This window comes from Mus caroli, unplaced genomic scaffold (genome assembly GCF_978045245.1).
Source record: "Mus caroli unplaced genomic scaffold, Mus_caroli_1 scaffold_18, whole genome shotgun sequence".
NCBI classification, from domain to species: Eukaryota; Metazoa; Chordata; class Mammalia; order Rodentia; family Muridae; genus Mus; species Mus caroli.
This window is the reverse complement of record NW_028227273.1, coordinates 59,463,323-59,480,165: the sequence shown is the minus strand read 5'-3', so window position 1 is coordinate 59,480,165 and position 16,843 is coordinate 59,463,323. Positions and strand designations below refer to the sequence as shown.

Below are 16,843 nucleotides of genomic sequence, written 5' to 3'. Positions count from 1 at the left end.
CAGGTTGGCCTTGAACTCACAGAGCTCCATCTGCCTCTGCCTCCCAAGGGCTGGGATTAAAGGCATGTCCTGGCAGGTCCAGCTATACTCACCTTATGTAGGTATTTAAAGATTAAATAGACATGTATGATTAGTAAACATTGGGTTTTCACATCAAGAACTAATTACCCACAGTCAGTTTAAGCAGAGATGCAGGCAGCAGCAGGTGCTACCATTACTGCTCCCCTCCCCGGGTGTGTGTGTGTGTGTGTGTGTCTGTCCTCTCTGCTTTTCCCAAACACAGCCTTGTGTTTCCACATCAGTGGGGCTCTGCTCACGTGGGAACAGGAGAGCTTCTTGTCTTCTCCGTTTTCAGTGAAGATGAGGTGAAGGTATGGTTTTAATTCTCTGAGAGGAGCTGTCCCCTGAAAGAGCAGAGTTATATGTGGGACAGTGGGAAAGACGGAGGACAGATGTCATGGAGAAGGGCTGAGGTGTGGTCTGTCCCCTGAGCAGCCCAGGTGACACCGGGTGCTGCCTTTACTCCCGGAGTCTCTACAGCTTGATGAAGATGTATAAGGGGAAGGAGATTTGATTCCTTGGCTCCAAGAAGTCCGTGTTTTTGTGGGTGTTGGCTCTCATTTGGGGCAAGAGGAACAAGTGGGTTGGAGGGAGGTGGTAGGTAGGTAGCTCTGCAGTTTCTTCCTTCCCGGGTCCTGGGAGGTGAGGTTTTGGTCAGAAAGGCCACAGGTGTTACCAGGCATCTCCTTCTAGCCTTAGATCACCAGGCCCTGTCACCACTCTGATTTCTATCAATTTTCCCTTATAACTGATACATTTGCTGGTTGTAACAGGTCCTTGAAGCTATTTTATGATATTGTTGCCTTAAAATTTTTTATGCATTTCTAAAGGAGTTTATATAGTGCCTAGAATCTAGGGTTAGAGTTAAACTTAATTTAACTTGTGCTATTTTTCCAGTTAGCATACCCGGTGTCATATTGGACAGTTAGTATTTTTTTTCCTCATTTTTAAAAATTTACACTGGGTTTTTCTATGTAGTTGTTCATGGCCTGACATGTGCTGTTAAATCAGGATAACTTCAAACTCATGTTAATCCTTCTGTTTCAACTTTCTAAGCTCTGGATCACAGGTGCAGTCCACCACACCTGGAAATTATTATTATTTTTGTAAGTTGCAACCTGGTCATTCACCTACCCTTCTGTGAGAGTCCAGGTCTGTTTACATCTTCAGCGCGATGAAGCCCCTTCCAGGAGCACTGTGGGGTTATCAGAACCAGTCTATACGGTGCGAAGTTTGCTTTGACTCCCAGTTCTGTCCATAGTCCCTTGGCTCCATTTCCTTTGGGTTGCAGTGAGGCAGATCATCACTGTGGGACTCAGAGGGAAAAACTGTTGATCTTATAGCAGCCTGGAAGCCAGGAAGGGACCAGAGCCTCTACATCCCCAACACACCCAACGGCTGATTTCCTTCTAGGCGCCACCCCCTAAAGCTTCTGCCTTCTCTCAGTAATGGCCTGGACAGCAGCCAAGCCTTTAATATGTGGATTCAGTAGCCATTCAAGATAGAGGCTGTAATGCAAAAGTGGTAACCACAGATTGCAGAGATGTTTACACATTACATCTGCTTCAAGCCACTGCCTGTGGTGTGTGCGCATTTCTTCTGTAAGTGAAGTTGAATCTTCTGAGGTGCAGAGGGCTTGTCTGTGCTCAGCTCACTGCCTGTGTGACTCTTTGTCTTTTCTAAGATGTTACTTAAAGAGAAAAACTTGCAGAATAAAAACACACATTTTATATTTACAATGGAAGTTAATGTAACTCATCACTCAGGAGCTGAGTAGTGGAAGTGTATAAATAACTTCAAGCCGACTAAGGAAAACTTGGGGATAGTTGCTTGTTATGTATTTTTTTTTAATTAAAGGAAAACTCAACATCATTCTTAGCGTTATATTAATAGTGTTGGGAGGAGCTGTGGGGCCTTGATACCTCGAGTGGACACAATAGTGTCCTGGGTGACCCTCGTCATGGCAATTTGATTACTGGTTTCACAGTTGGCCCCACTGAAGCACTGATTTCAAGGGAGGAGAGAGTTTCTTCTTGAGTTCCCCGGAAGGGGTCCACAGTTCTTTTCTCCTACTCTTGTGAACTGAAGATGTCCCCTGTAAACTTTGGCCAGTATGAGTGGTAGTTTGTATTCTGCAGCCAGATGGGTCTACACTGCCCACAGTCTAAGTGTCCTGTCTTCACACAGGACCACCGTGAGTCATGGAAGGCACCAGCGACTGAGGTTTGGGGGTTCCCTTCTTTTCAAGCCAGGGAAGAAGTGGGTGGCTGTCTCGTGTGATACAGTATGGATATGAACCCTGCTGAGGACTCAGTGAAGGCTAGGCTGGGCAGGAGCTGGCAGAAGCCCAAGGCACTGGTTTTCTAATAAGATATCAGCCAATCAGAAAAAGAATTCCTGATGATGCTCTGTTGCTAGGTGAAAAGCCTGTGTGAAGAGGCCTGGGAGAGCTGGAAATCCCCTGTGTTATACAGGCTTCTTCTCTTCACAGCGGAGGATACAGCCTATTAGTTTTCATCTTAGGGAAGGTGTAGAAGAGGCAGAGGCTGCAGATTGTTGTGTGGAGGTCTGACGTGGGGGCTGAGAGCATCCACCACCATGGTCCCTGAATGGCCATGTTTGTCTGCTAACCCTTTCCACATCTGAGTTGATGTTTCTCCTTCATGCTCCCTGCCTAGGCTTAGGAGATCTGTGTCTATCCTGAGCAGAGCTGCTGGTAGGAGCCCAGGGCGGTCCCTCTCTGGTTCTCTACATCAGGGTGCCAGTGTGGACCCTGGAATGCTGCAGTTCACCTGCGCTGCTGGAGCCCCCATGGGATGGTCTTGTTACCCAACTCTACCTCTTTCCCTTTTCCTTCATCAACTCTGTTTTCAGGTCCTGACCCCTGTTTAACTAGGATCTAAAACAATAGAGATAGTGTTGTAGTTTCAGGGAAAGAGACTTATTGTTTAGTCATTTGGTGTTTGTCAGGTACCATTCCAGCTGACGGACAATTAGACTCAGTAGTGTATACCTGAGGAGAGATGTATTTGAAGCACAAGTTGATGACTGTCATTCAGCCTGGCACAGTGCGACAAACCTATGGCTGTCCCTTCCTGAAGCTGCTATTTTACACCATTAGCCTTTTGTCCTTGAAATTCCAGGCAGCTGGATCTGGAAGCCCTAAAAGGTTGTGCAGTTTTCCTTAGCTGACATCATGGTTATGGAGGATTTAAACAGCAGAAGAATCCACAAGAGCAATGTTGGGCTGATCAACTTCTGTATTTTCATTGGAATATCGTGAATGCAGAAGACTCCTGCATGGGGAAGGTGCATGAGCCAGCAGGGCTGAGACACACATTAACCTTCCATTTCGAACATGTACACACGACAGCTCAATGCTTTCCATTATTAACCACGTCACACTGCTCTTCCATGTGAGCTTATCAAAACCTAGAATACAGTTCAGGGAACATGGCTTGCATTTTACAAAGAGAAGTCCAGGATTGGAAAGAGGCTCAGCGACTCCCCAAGAACTCTGCTTTCTCACCTGAGGCACCCCAGAGGGTCAGATGTAACAAAACATGATTTCTCTGTCTCCTAATACATGTCACACTCATTTCTCCCACTACAACCTCAAGTGTAAGAACAGTAGATTTGAAATAATTTCCCCAAAGTTGTCTATACTTCACGCACTTTTCTCTTTAAACCCCCAAACACAGGCAGTCTGCAGTTTGGAAAAGTTTACTCTGTAACTGAGAGGAGCAGTCACCTCAAACGTTCATCCAGTGGGGCTCATGAAGAAACAGACCATGCCATGCATAGATAGAGAGCCTTTGTAAACAAAGTCTACCCAGAGACAGATGACAGACTTCAGCTTCAATGCTGATTGGTTCCTCACTTGGGACCAACCCTGACACTCTGGGATTTCAGATCACTCTAGGCTACAGAACTTTGCTTTCTGAAGGGGGCACAGCAGGTGTGAGTCCTGGTGACTGCCATTACCTGTGCCTTAGAGATGGCTCTGCAGATCCCCAGCCTCCTCTCAGCTGCTGTGGTGGTGCTGATGGTGCTGAGCAGCCCAGGGACTGAGGGCGGAAACTCCGAAAGTAAGTGGCGGGGCAGGGCTCTCCAGAGCCAGCACTCTGGGGGTCGTGTTCTGAGGGACCCTGGGGGCCCTGGGAAGTGGGAGGGGGTGGCAAAATCCTGATTTTACTATAGATTTCCTTTCTCTGAAGAGAGGGTGAGACTCCATTCTCACTTCTGTGTTCTAATATTGAGTTAGGATGGTGCCGCCGCACGGGGCGAGCCTGGCATATAAATGGAGGAGGAGGAGGAGGCGGCAGAGTTTAAATCGACCACCAAAGATAAGGGTTGTGCATGGGGAGACAGCAGGGCTTACAATACCAGTGCCCTCACCCACTCCCCTTACAGGGCTTACAATACCAGTGCCCCCCACCCCCACCCCGTACATTGTCTGGAGGAAATGCCAGATTCTGAAGTGGGGAAACAGACCAGCGATGGTCTGTGGTCCCGATGTTTGAGGACAACTCCTCATGTGGAGTGGAGGTTTAAGAGAGCGAACTCTAGGCGTCCAACTCAGAGAGAAGCCAGTGACCAAGAAACCTAATTTTTTTGGTCAAATGGAATCCAGGACTCAAACACTGAGTTAGTAAATTGAATTTCCAAGAAAACACTAGGCCCAGAAGGGACATATGTGATACATACCCTGGGGTGAGCGGAGGTGTCCTAGTTCGGAGGGCAGAGAGTATATAAAGCCCCAGTCCCCTAAGCCAGTGGTAGAGGTGTCTTAGGTCTCGCAGTTACCCTTAAGATGCGTGGAGTGACAGTGCAAGCAGGCAGTTCCCAGAGGTTGCCTGGATTCCCATTTGTCGGTTTTGTAGTCGGGGCTCTCCTGAGAACGAGTGCCCCCTAGGGGGTCAGGGCCTTTTGCACACAGGAGAGAGTCCCACAGGGTGGGGTGGGGTAGCAGAAACTGGCAAATATTTTATTTATTTTTTGTATCCTAGTTTTATTAGTTCGCTGAGAATTTCGTACAGTTTTGGTCATATTTACTCCCTCTTCCAACTCCACCCAGACCCATCCCCCCTCTACCCACCCAACTTTTGGTGTTCCTTAGTTTTATTATTATTATTTTTTTTCCAAACGTACCAAGTGCCGTTTGCGTTTCCTGAGGCGTATTCTTGTGAGGACGAGCCCGGTCGCCCCATCCCTCCCTTGCTCTTCCTTACCCGTCGCCCGGTGCTCCGCCGAAGCGGGGGTCCTCACGGGCGGGGGCGGCAAAGCGACTGCCCGGCCCGAGGCCCCGAGGCCCCGAGGCCCGGCGGTCCCCAGAGAGCGGCCGCCCCACGCGGGAAGCGCCGGCGCGGGGTGGGGCCGCGGGGAGCCGTGGTCTGCGTGGTCCCCGCTGTCCCCCGGGCTGACCGCGTCCGTCCGCAGGGCATTTCGTGTACCAGTTCAAGGGCGAGTGCTACTACACCAACGGGACGCAGCGCATACGGCTCGTGGCCAGAAACATCTACAACCGGGAGGAGTGGGTGCGCTACGACAGCGACGTGGGCGAGCACCGCGCGGTGACCGAGCTGGGGCGGCCAGACGCCGAGTACTGGAACAGCCAGCCGGAGATCCTGGAGCGAAGGCGGGCCGAGCTGGACACGGTGTGCAGACACAACTACGAGGGGTCGGAGACCCGCACCTCCCTACGGCGGCTTGGTGAGCGCGGCGGGTCCCGCGGGAGCGCGGCGGGCCGTGAGGGGACGCGGAGCAGAGTTCCCGCGTGAGGAGCTGCATGGCCCCCTTCCTCCCGTCTGCCCTGCACCGCCTAGCGCCTCCTTGGAGTCTCCCTCCTGTCTCACCTCTGCCCTCTGCCCTCTGCCCTCTGCCCTCTGCCCTCTGCCCTCTGCCCCATGAGGCCCAGCTGCCCTCTGACCCCTGGCTCTGCTGTGACCTCAGGCCCCTGTCAGCGCCAACTCAGGGGAGAGGGCGCCCGGGTGAGCGTGAGCGGCCAGGGTCGCGTCAGAAGCGGTTTAGCGCGGTAGCTCTGGCGTCCTGTGGTTTCTCCCCGCCATTCTGTTTTCCTGGTTTCCGCAGGTCCCTTGAGGGCCACGGTTGTCTCGTGAGGGCTGTTTGCTGCCTGGCGCTGACCCGAAGGCTTCACTGTCATTTTCCTCCTTCTCTGAGGGAGACTGTGTTGACTTGGGCCATACTAAAGTTTCTGATACAAAATCTGAGGAACTCATTTCCGTTTCCAGAACACACACTCCCTGATACCCCCAGAGCCTCTCACTCGTGATGCCAAAAAGCGGTCGGTTAGGCATCATATTCAGATTTAATCTCCTACATCAGGACTAACGCTTAACCCCAAAGGTTGCTTAAGTTTTCCTTTTTTGCTTTCTGGGTGGCCTTGTTATTCAACTGTTCGCAACTGATTCCTAACAGCAAGGGACAGTGATGGCCACCAGGAATTAATGATCTTGACTGTGGAGGAAAAAAACCCAAAAACCCAAAAAACCAACCAAAACAGTTGTAGAGAGTAGAAAACGAACATTAAACAAGTTAAATATGTATGCTGTTTTCTTCCTTCCTTCCTTCCTTCCTTCCTTCCTTCCTTCCTTCCTTCCTTCCTTTCTTTCTTTGTTTCTTTCTTTCTTTCTTTTCTTTTTTTTCTTTTTTGTTTTTTCGAGACAGGGTTTCTCTATATAGCTCTGGCTGTCCTGGAACTCACTTTGTAGACCAGGCTGGCCTCGAACTCAGAAATCTGCCTGCCTCTGCCTCCCGAGTGCTGGGATTAAAGGCATGCGCCACCATGCCCGGCTATTAAATTTTGTGTGTTTGTTTGTTTTCGAGACAGGGTTTCTCTGTATACCCCTGGCTGTTCTGGAACTCACTCGGTAGACCAGACTGGCCTCGAACTCAGAAATCCACCTGCCTCTGCCTCCCGAGTGCTGGGATTAAAGGTGTGCGCCACCACTGTCCGGCTAAATTTTTTTATTAGATATTTTCTTCATTTACATTTCAAATGCTATCCCAAGAGTCCCTTATACCCCCCCCCACCCACCCTGCTCCCCTACCCACCCACTCCCACTTCTTGGCCCTGGCGTTCCCCTGTACTAGGGCATATGAAGTTTACACGACCAAGGGGCCTCTCTCCCCAATAATGGCTGACTAGGTCATCTTCTGCTACATATGCAGCTAGATACACGAGCTCTGGGGATACTGATTAGTTTATATTGTTGTTCCACCTATAGGATTGCAGACCCCTTCAGCTCCTTGGGTACTTTCTCTAACTCCTCCATTGGGGGCCCTGTGTTCTATCCTATAGATGACTGTGAGCATCCACTTTTGTATTTGCCAGGCACTGGCATAGCCTCACAAGAGACAGTTATATCAGGGTCCTTTCAGCATAATTTTGCTGGCATGTGCAATAGTGTCTGGGTTTGGTGGCTGATTATGGGATGGATCCCCGGGTGGGGCATGTATGCTGTTTTCAATTTGAAGGGATAACAGCACTTGGCAAGAAGGCTTCTGAGGTAGTGGGCACAATATATCAAAGTCAGTCGAGAAACACTTGTGTCTGTGCACAACAGTCTGAGGGATGAAGGAAGGATGTCGCATTGCAGTCATTTTTGCAATCCCCCCCCCCAAATTATTAACTTGAAATTGGAATCAATTTTTCTTTTGTCTTGTTTGTTTGCTTTATAAAGACAATTTATTTTTGTATTTAGTTTAAATAAAAATATTTTATTTACACATAAATTAAATACACAGTGGGTTTACAAAGAAGGTTTGTGTCAAGTCCTGGCTGTCCTAGACCTTGCTCTATAGGCCAGGCTGGCCTTGAACTCATAAGAGATCCTCCTGGCTCTACCTCCTGAGTGTACCACCACCTCCCGGCTTCTTTTGTCTTACTACATTTCACATTGTATGGGAACAGGGCCACACTGTTATTTTCCCAGTGAGTTAAGTTTGTATTTGTGGAGTTAATCTTCATTCACTGCTAGAACCTAGGCATTCATTCCCACCCTGCCTCTTCCCCAGGGGAGTCTCCACATGGCCTCACATTTCACTCACTGTCTTTTCTGTCACCTTAGAACAGCCCAATGTCGCCATCTCCCTGTCCAAGACAGAGGCCCTCAACCACCACAACACGCTGGTCTGCTCAGTGACAGATTTCTACCCAGCCAAGATCAAAGTGCGCTGGTTCCGGAATGGCCAGGAGGAGACGGTGGGGGTCTCGTCCACACAGCTTATTAGGAATGGGGACTGGACCTTCCAGGTCCTGGTCATGCTGGAGATGACCCCTCTGCGGGGAGAGGTCTACACCTGCCACGTGGAGCATCCCAGCCTGAAGAGCCCCATCACTGTGGAGTGGCGTAAGGGAATTTCTTTTTATTTGACTGTGGGCCCCACATGACATGTGACTTTAGGTGTTATTATCTCATCCCTCCAATGTCACCCACCCCATCACTTGTCCTATATGATCTGTTTTCACTACTGAGCTGAGACCTACAGGAAATCATATCTCTCACCTCATAGTCAGGGCATCAGGAGAGCCCTGACCTATCTTCTCAGACAGCAGTTCTGGAGATCACTACATACACTGGGGCCCTGGAACTTGTCCCTAATATCCAGAGGAATTGGCTGAAGTAGACTGTAGACACTCAGCTCTATTTCCCAGGGGCACAGTCCGAGTCTGCCCGGAGCAAGATGTTGAGCGGCATCGGGGGCTGCGTGCTTGGGGTGATCTTCCTCGGGCTTGGCCTTTTCATTCGTCACAGGAGTCAGAAAGGTGAGGAGCTCTGGAGAACTGGGGGTGGTGGGCTGTGCTGCAGGAAGGAGCTGGACTGGGGGTGGTGGGCTGTGCTGCAGGAAGGAGCTGGACTGGGGGTGGTGGGCTGTGCTGCAGGAAGGAGCTGGACTGGGGGTGGTGGGCTGTGCTGCAGGAAGGAGCTGGACTGGGGGTGGTGGGCTGTGCTGCAGGAAGGAGCCGGGCTGCAGGTGGGAGGAAATGAAGGTCCCAGGAGAGACACTGGGATCTGATTTTGCTGGTTATGTGACCGCCACAGAGCCATGGTGTAGCTCATTCTGTGACTTCTGTCCCTGTCCACCACCCTCACTGTCTCCTTTCCAGAAGCTTCCGGCAATGAAAATGCATAGGCCTTCCTGTGTCAGTTTCATCCACTTGGGGGCCACTACTTAGGGTCTTAGTGAATACAGTTGGTGAGAGAACAATTCCAGCTAAGCTGCAGGACTGTTGCCTCTTGGGCTGTGTGAGAGGGCCCCTATTTTTTATAATAACACCTTTCTCTATCTGACTTCTTTTTGCAGGACCTCGAGGCCCTCCTCCAGCAGGTAATATTATCTGCAGGGTGGTGAGGGTGTGTGGGAAGGGTGTGAGGCAGCTATGCCTGGCACAGTCCTGGTTCCCAGTCTGTCTCTGCTGTGAGGTTGACAGTGTCATAGCTGCTATGTCACAGCCAGTGTCCATAGGAAGCTCCAGGGGTTGTCCCCAGCAGGAGGTTGCCCCATCACTTGAGTGGCGTCTTGAGTGGAGCCTGAGCCACAGGTTTAGACACCGAGAAGTTGTCTGCTTCTTGCCCCACACTGGCGACTGTGGCCGTGGACTTTGACAGTGGCAGGAAGAGGCTGAAGGTCCAGCAGAGGAGATGGATCCCTCCAATTTACCAAAAGATCGGATTCTCCATATTCCCTGGGAGGATGGTGGCTTCTTTTCCACATCCCACATGTTTGTGTCCTGTGAAGTTCTGTGGTTTAGGGGTTTAGCTGCTTTCACCTTTGCACAGGCAATGGCGAGGAGGTGGCATGGCCGTAACACCAGCTGTCTGTGTCTAACTCTATGAGATTCAAGAGTCAGGTATGGTCAGGGCATTTCAGTGACTGCTTCCCCTCTCCCTCCTTACACTGTTTCCTTTCTCTCCCACAGGGCTCCTGCAGTGACTCAGTGTTTTGACTGATTTGACTGTCTCAAACTGTAAGGCCTGCATGTCTCTGTTCTGAATTCCTGACTGCCAGTCTACCTGCCACTCTGACTCAGAGTCTAGCATGGTACTATTGTATCCACCACCTCAGCTCTTGTGATCTGGAGTCCCCCAGTCTCTGTCTGTAGCTCTGCTCCTTGGTGATTCCAGAGACTCCATCTGTGTACAGCAGGACCCCAGGCTTTCTGTCTTCGCTCTGTAGTAAACCAATGTATGCTTATTCCCACCTAGATTACAAATAAACGAGACTCAGACTCTGGTTATTTGATTTGGCTTTGATAATTGCTGGGGCCATGGGTGGTAACCCTAATCTACTCTTAACTGCTGGCCTGGCTACCTCCCCAGCAGTGTACCCCAAATACTTGCTGTATCTCTTGGCCTTGTGCCCATAGAACAGCAGCTCTTCACATGGTGGCTTTCTCCCTCCCCTCCTTCTTCCTCCTTTTCCTTCTCCACCCCCAACCAGGTAACTCAAAACCCACCTACCTCTAATTCCTCCAGTAATTGGCTATAGCCAATTTTATTTAATCCATAGTTTTAAATTAAGGAACAAAATTTGCACAACAAATGCTTGTAACCCTCGATAATTCACTCGTAGGCCTAGACTGTCAGATACAGAATTTAGCATTATAATACATAGCAACAGACCAAACCTTAACACCACTGTTTACAGCACACAGGCTGTTCTGTAAACATTTATCTCTTTTTCATAATTAACTTACTCTGAACTATTATATCCCGAACCTCCACAACTGAGCAGGGTGGGTAGGGTTATGTGGGACAAGGTGATCTAGCCAAACTGTGGGGAAGTAGCAGTTTCTACTACAAAGGTGACCAGAGGCACCCTGAACTCTATGTAAGGGTGGGCAGAGGAGGCGGGAGCCAGCTGTCACATCCCCATGGCCAGGACTTCTGCTGTTCAGTGTGCTGTTCTCATCCCAGCCTCCTTCAGGCAGAACTGTTGGGGATGGATGCCTATAACTTCTCTCACATGTGTCCTGTGAGGTCACTCTGACTGACCGAGGCTCACCATTTTTGAAAGATTACAGTCATTCAAATAAAAGCACTTTTTGTGGTTGCAAATTATAATCTTTTATTGCTGTTGCCCAACTTAGTCTTCTTTTGTTGCTGTTGTAAGGAAGCAGAGCTTTGTTTCAGACATGACTAGACACATAACTGATGAGACAGTCACCTCCCCTCAGCTGTTCCTCCATCTGCCCTGTCTCCTTTCACTGCATCTCTGGTGTGTGCACATCTTGTGTCTGTTTCACTGCCCTCCTGTGTGTGCACATGCCCTGTGCTGTGTTCGCCCTGTCTGTGAGTCTCATGTCTGGTTCACTGCCCTGAGCCTTTTCTCTCCGTTTTCCTCTGTCTACTTCTCTGTCACTCTCTGCCACTTGTTCTCTCCTCTGTTTGCGTTTCTGTTTTCTGTATCTCTCCTACTACCTCAAATCTCATCTTTCTATGTGTATTTCTGACTCTGTTGTATGTCTACCAATGTTTTGATAATTTTAGGGAAACCCTTCCTAACAAATCCTGGGTAACATACAACATTGAAAAATATTATCCTGTGCACAAAGATACAAACAGCTGGCACAGTGTTCATCATTATTATTGGGGAAACTAAGTTTCAGAGACTTAGCATGGAGACAGTTATGTCAGCTTCATGGAGTTCCAGATTTCCTCACAGTGTGTATGGTGAGTGGGGTGTGGGAGGGGCCTGTTAAGTAGTGGTAGCAGTTTGGTTTTGGAAGGCTTCTCACAGTTTGTGTTGATGGTCAGTTTGGAGATACATCTCTGGGCTTCCTAGATTCAGTCAAGGTGGGAAAACCTACCCTAAATGGGCTGAGGTCCCAGAAGGGGAAAAACAGAATAAAAGCAAGAAGGACTTGGACATTCATCTCTCTCTGCTTCCTGATGGTGGACTTCTGTGACCTCCCATCCTGCTATAGACCTTCCCTGTCATAACAAGCTGTACCTTCTTCTTTTTTTTCAAGATTTATTTATTTTATGTATTTGGGCACACTGTTGTTGTCTTCACACACACCAGAAGAGGGCATCAGATCCCATTACAGATGGTTGTGAGCCACCATGTGGTTGCTGGGAATTGAACTCAGGACCTCTGAAAGAACACTCAGTACTCTTAACTGCTGAGCCATCTCTCCAGCACCAAGCTGTACCTCCTGAAGTCAGAATAGCCCTCGGCTCCTGTAGCTCCTGTCTTTTGTTTTGGCAGAACAATGAGTAAAGTAATGTGAGACCTAACAGAAGTGGTGCAGCTGACTGTGGCTCTTGGTCCCCTCACTGGACATTCCAGCTCATAGGTGCACCATTGTCACACAGGCACATGGTGTTACTCCTGAGCTGACATTCTTAGTGGATGGAGCCCCTGTCACCTGTGAACATGGAGACTTCTGGATCTTAGTGCCTTTCTCTACCTGTCCCTAGGGAAGTCACCACAATCCTGAGGGCTGGAGCACATCCACAGGTATTTTTGTTTTTGTTTTTGTTAACATAGGTGAGCCTCAACACTTGGTCTAGAGAGATGACCTTAGCAGGATTTTTCATTTGTGGACAGGGTCAGAGTGAGGAAGTTTCTCTTTTTATCTTATGTGGTCCAGGCTGCAATGCAGGTTGCCAACCTGGGAACTATGGAGTCTATAGTCTGCACATGCTCCCCAAGGTTTTTCCAGAACAAGATATAGGTACACACACACACACACACACACACACACACACACACACACAGAGAGAGAGAGAGAGAGAGAGAAAGAGAGAGAGAGAGAGAGGGAGAGGGAGAGGGAGAGAGAGCTCAGAGGCTAGAAGAGGATACCAGATTCTCCGGAACTGTAGTTGCAGATGGTTATGTGTAGGCATTAATTTTTTAGAACCTACTTTTAATGAATTTTCAACCTTTACTCTATCCCACCACCCAGCAGAGGTAGTGGAAGAAAAATGTTATTAGGATATGGGGAAAATGAGCCGGTTTTGCAATGGTTCTTTTGGGGTGAACTCAATTTTCTTTGGCAGCAATTCAGTCCCATAGCAAACAACAAATATGGTTCAGTAGCTGCAGACCAGTCCTCTTAGCAGGCAGACACCACACATGAACCAGCAGCTGTAGTTCAATCCTAAAGAAAATGCAAGGCTCACCAACCTGCCTGAGGTCACTGAAGTGGCAGGAAGCCACAGGAACTTCTCGAGCAGTTCTTTGGCAAGTTTCTCTCAATGGATTCATTACCACAAGCAGAGCTCAACAACGCCATACAAGGCAAACCAATACATGTGTGTCTTTACTGAGGAATAGTGAGGCGGAGCAAACCAAACCAATGCTCTCTGCCCACTGTCTGTGGGGTCATATTTATACTTCATCACACATTCTTTTACATATCTGCTTTAGTAAGATATTCTTTCACTGTGTGCCCCAGCAAAACATCATTTGACACAACTGACTTTCCAAAGAAACTAGAAGTTTCCATTTCAATTATGAGCCACAGGTGGGTGCTGGAGACCTAAGTCATTCTCCCTGAAAGAGCAGCCATGGCTATTAGCCTGTGAGCATCTGTCTACCTCCCCAACACACCCCTGTAGTGATAGGGTATAGTAAAGCCTTTGTGTCTGTCTTTGAGTGAAATGTTTCAGCAAAGCTTTTTTTTTTTTTTTTTTTTTTTCTTTTTAATGTTTGGGTCAATCAGTAGAGGCTGAAAAATAGTTTTTGAGACTATTTAAACCTTGAAGAAATGTTTCTCTAGAGAATCTGCACTTGGTGCTACATGAAGACTTGTAGCTATAGCCACCTTGGTCCTAAGACACTTCTGGAAAACCTGTAGTTCTTACTTTTGATTATGGGTAGCCATGGTCACAAGGAAATGCGATTTGTGTGGGTTGTCTGCTCTCACTGGCAGCAAAAGCAAGATACCTTTGGTAACTAGAACCTTTCCCAGCCCCAATTAACCTTATTTAATGTTTGAATAAAGTAACTGGAGTGAGCTAGCTGTATGTCAGTCTATCTTAAAAAGGCTGGACCCCTCTGATTTTTTGAGAAATGAAGGCTTAGCATCTTGGTGAGTTTCTCTCTCTACTTTGGCATCTATGACCAACATCAATCAATAAATGACACCCAACATTGTGGACCAAGAGGGAGAGGAGTCTGGACTCACTGGGACTGGAGGTGAAAGAAGTTGTGCTTATAAGGAGGTAAGTGTGTCTCCAGGATTTGGACAGAGGTCATATGAAATTTACCAGCTTGTCTGAGTAATTTCTCAAGAGCAGAGGCATGTGCAGTTAATTCAATGTTTATCAGAAGTTAGCAGAGTAAGAGTGAAATAAAGATTATTGAGCTCTTTACATTAGTTAAACAGCATTGTCTATGATTTCAAGCCACTCCAAATGTTCAATTAAAATCTTCAGTATGGAAACAAGTGCTAAGGTCTTTAAGGTGGGCCCACCAGAGTGGAGAGGAAATACCTATGATGATTTGCTTTCTATGTACTTTTATTTCAAATGCCTTAGAACCATTGCAGAGTGAACAGTCAGAAATATACAGATCTAATGTATATCAGGGTAGGATTATCACGATAATCTGTCAATAAGTGAAGAAGCTCCTCAGAAGAAACTGGAAGTGAGACAGGTGAGGAAGAAGGAGAGGAATTTCCTCCGCTCTTCAGATGAGATAGGCCTAGAAGAGGAAGATACTGAATTTACTGCACAACCTCAAATACTAGTAAAACAAATAGAAAAGCTCTTAAGAGAAAAAGGTTATTTTCCAAAGACAAGGAAATAATATGAAAACCAAAATATAAAAATAAAAAATCCAGATGTTTACATAAGAATTAAACCAAGCAGAGCCCTTCTTGTTAAAGACATTAAAGTGTTTAGGGTCTTTAAGGTCTTGGGGCAGAGTTGAAGAACTGGGAAAAAGGACTAAATCTTTTGCTAAAATTACTCAAAGTCCTGAGGAGGCTTACACTGAATTTTACAAAGATGAATTTCAGCAGTGCTAAGATCGATAGCAGATCCATAAGTAAGAAATATGCTACTTGAATCTTTGGCTTTTGAAAATGCAAATAAAGAATGCCAAAAAGTGTAAGACCATTAAAATCTCAAGGTGCCTCGCTAGATGTTTGGATAAAAGCTACTGCTGATATTGGATCTTCTGTATACAATGCAGTTTTAACTGGACAAGCTTTAGCTAAAGATTTTATTTAACTCTCAGAGAACACGATGCTTTAACTGTGGGAAACTTAGAGATTTAAAAAAGAATGTAAACCAGGCAGTGGCAGCACACATCTTTAATCCCAGCACTTGGGAGGCAGAGGCAGGTGAATTTCTGAGTTCGAGGCCAGCCTGGTCTACAGAGTGAGTTTCGGGACAGCCAGGGCTACACAGAGAAACACTGTCTCAAAAAACCAAAACAGAGGGAAAAAAAAGACAGGCATATTTGAAAGTACTGGGAAGAAAGTATTTTGGCAAACTTATTAATTATGAAAGGCCAAAATTAAGGTTAATGGTTATCTTAGTTTGTGTTTCCTTTGCTGTGAATAGACACCATGACCAAGGCAACTCTTATAAGGACATTTAATTGGGGCTGGCTTACAGGTTCAGCGGTTCAGTCCATTATATCAAGGCAGGAAGCATGGCAGCATCCAGGCAGGCATGGTGCTGGAGAATGAGCTGAGAGTTCTGAGCTGAGAGTTCTGCATCTCCTTCAGAAGACATACTGGCATCCAGGCAGCTAGGAGGAGGGTCTCAAAGCCCACCCCCCACAGTGACACACCTCCTCCAATAAGGCCACACTTTCTTTTTTTATTATTACTAGATATTTTCTTTATTTATATTTCAAATGTTATCCCCTTTCCTAGTTTCCCCTCTGAAAATCCCCTAGCTCCCACCCCCATCAACCTACCCAGTCCTGGCCCTGGCATTCACCTATACTGGGGCATAGAACCTTCACAGGACCAAGGGCCTCTCCTCCCATTGATGACCGACTAGGCCATCTTCTGCTACATATGCAGCTAGAGCCATGAGTCCCACCATGTGTTTTCTTTGATTGGTGGTTTAGTCCGAGGAAGCTCTAGGGGTACTGGTTAGTTCATATTGTTGTTCCTCCTATGAGGCTGCCAACCCCTTTAGCTCCTTGGGTACTTTCTTTAACTCCTTCATTGGGGACCCTGTGCTCCGTCCAATGGATGGCTGTGAGCATCCACTTCTGTATTTGTCAGGCACAAGGCCACACCTTCTAATAGTGCCACTCCCTGGGCCATGCATATTCAAATCACTACAATGGTAAGTGATACTGAAATTGAAGGCTTAGTGGACACTGGGGTTGAGATGAGGTATTTATAATCTTGGAATCAAAATTGGCCTTTGCAACAAGTCTCTATTCAGTTTATAGGTAACAGAATGTCATTTCATGCGAAATAGAGTGTTTTGTTTATTAGATTAAATACATAGGGCCATAAGGCCAAGTAGGGAAGTTAAAACCATATGTGGCTGGCATAGCCATAAACCTATGGGGAAGGGGTTTCTTAGAACAATGGGGAGCTCAATTTAATGCTCCTCAAATTTTAGAAACAGCTCATAAAATGATGTTTAAAATGGGTTATATTACTGGAAAAGGTATTGGAAAAAATTATCAAGGAGGGTCACAGGTTGTCTATAAGCAGGACAAAGCAAACTGACTTTCCAAATTTAGACTAGGAACTACGGCTAATAACATACCAACAGCCCTGCCTTTAAATTGGCTGACCAATAAGCCTGCATAGATAGACCAGTGAATCTTAGCA

The 16,843-nt window shown here is 47.4% G+C and overlaps 1 protein-coding gene across 1 annotated transcript; it reads left to right on the top strand.

Moving 5' to 3' along the window:
* The first annotated feature begins 3,972 nt into the window (after window positions 1–3,972).
* LOC110312454 (H-2 class II histocompatibility antigen, A beta chain) lies at window positions 3,973–10,317 on the top strand. Its single transcript, XM_021186051.3, has 6 exons — window positions 3,973–4,148; window positions 5,500–5,772; window positions 8,151–8,432; window positions 8,738–8,848; window positions 9,388–9,411; window positions 10,004–10,317. Exons 1-6 carry the CDS (start codon window positions 4,058–4,060, stop codon window positions 10,015–10,017), a joined length of 795 nt encoding a protein of 264 aa, XP_021041710.1. The 5' UTR covers window positions 3,973–4,057; the 3' UTR covers window positions 10,018–10,317.
* The last annotated feature ends 6,526 nt before the right edge of the window (window positions 10,318–16,843 follow it).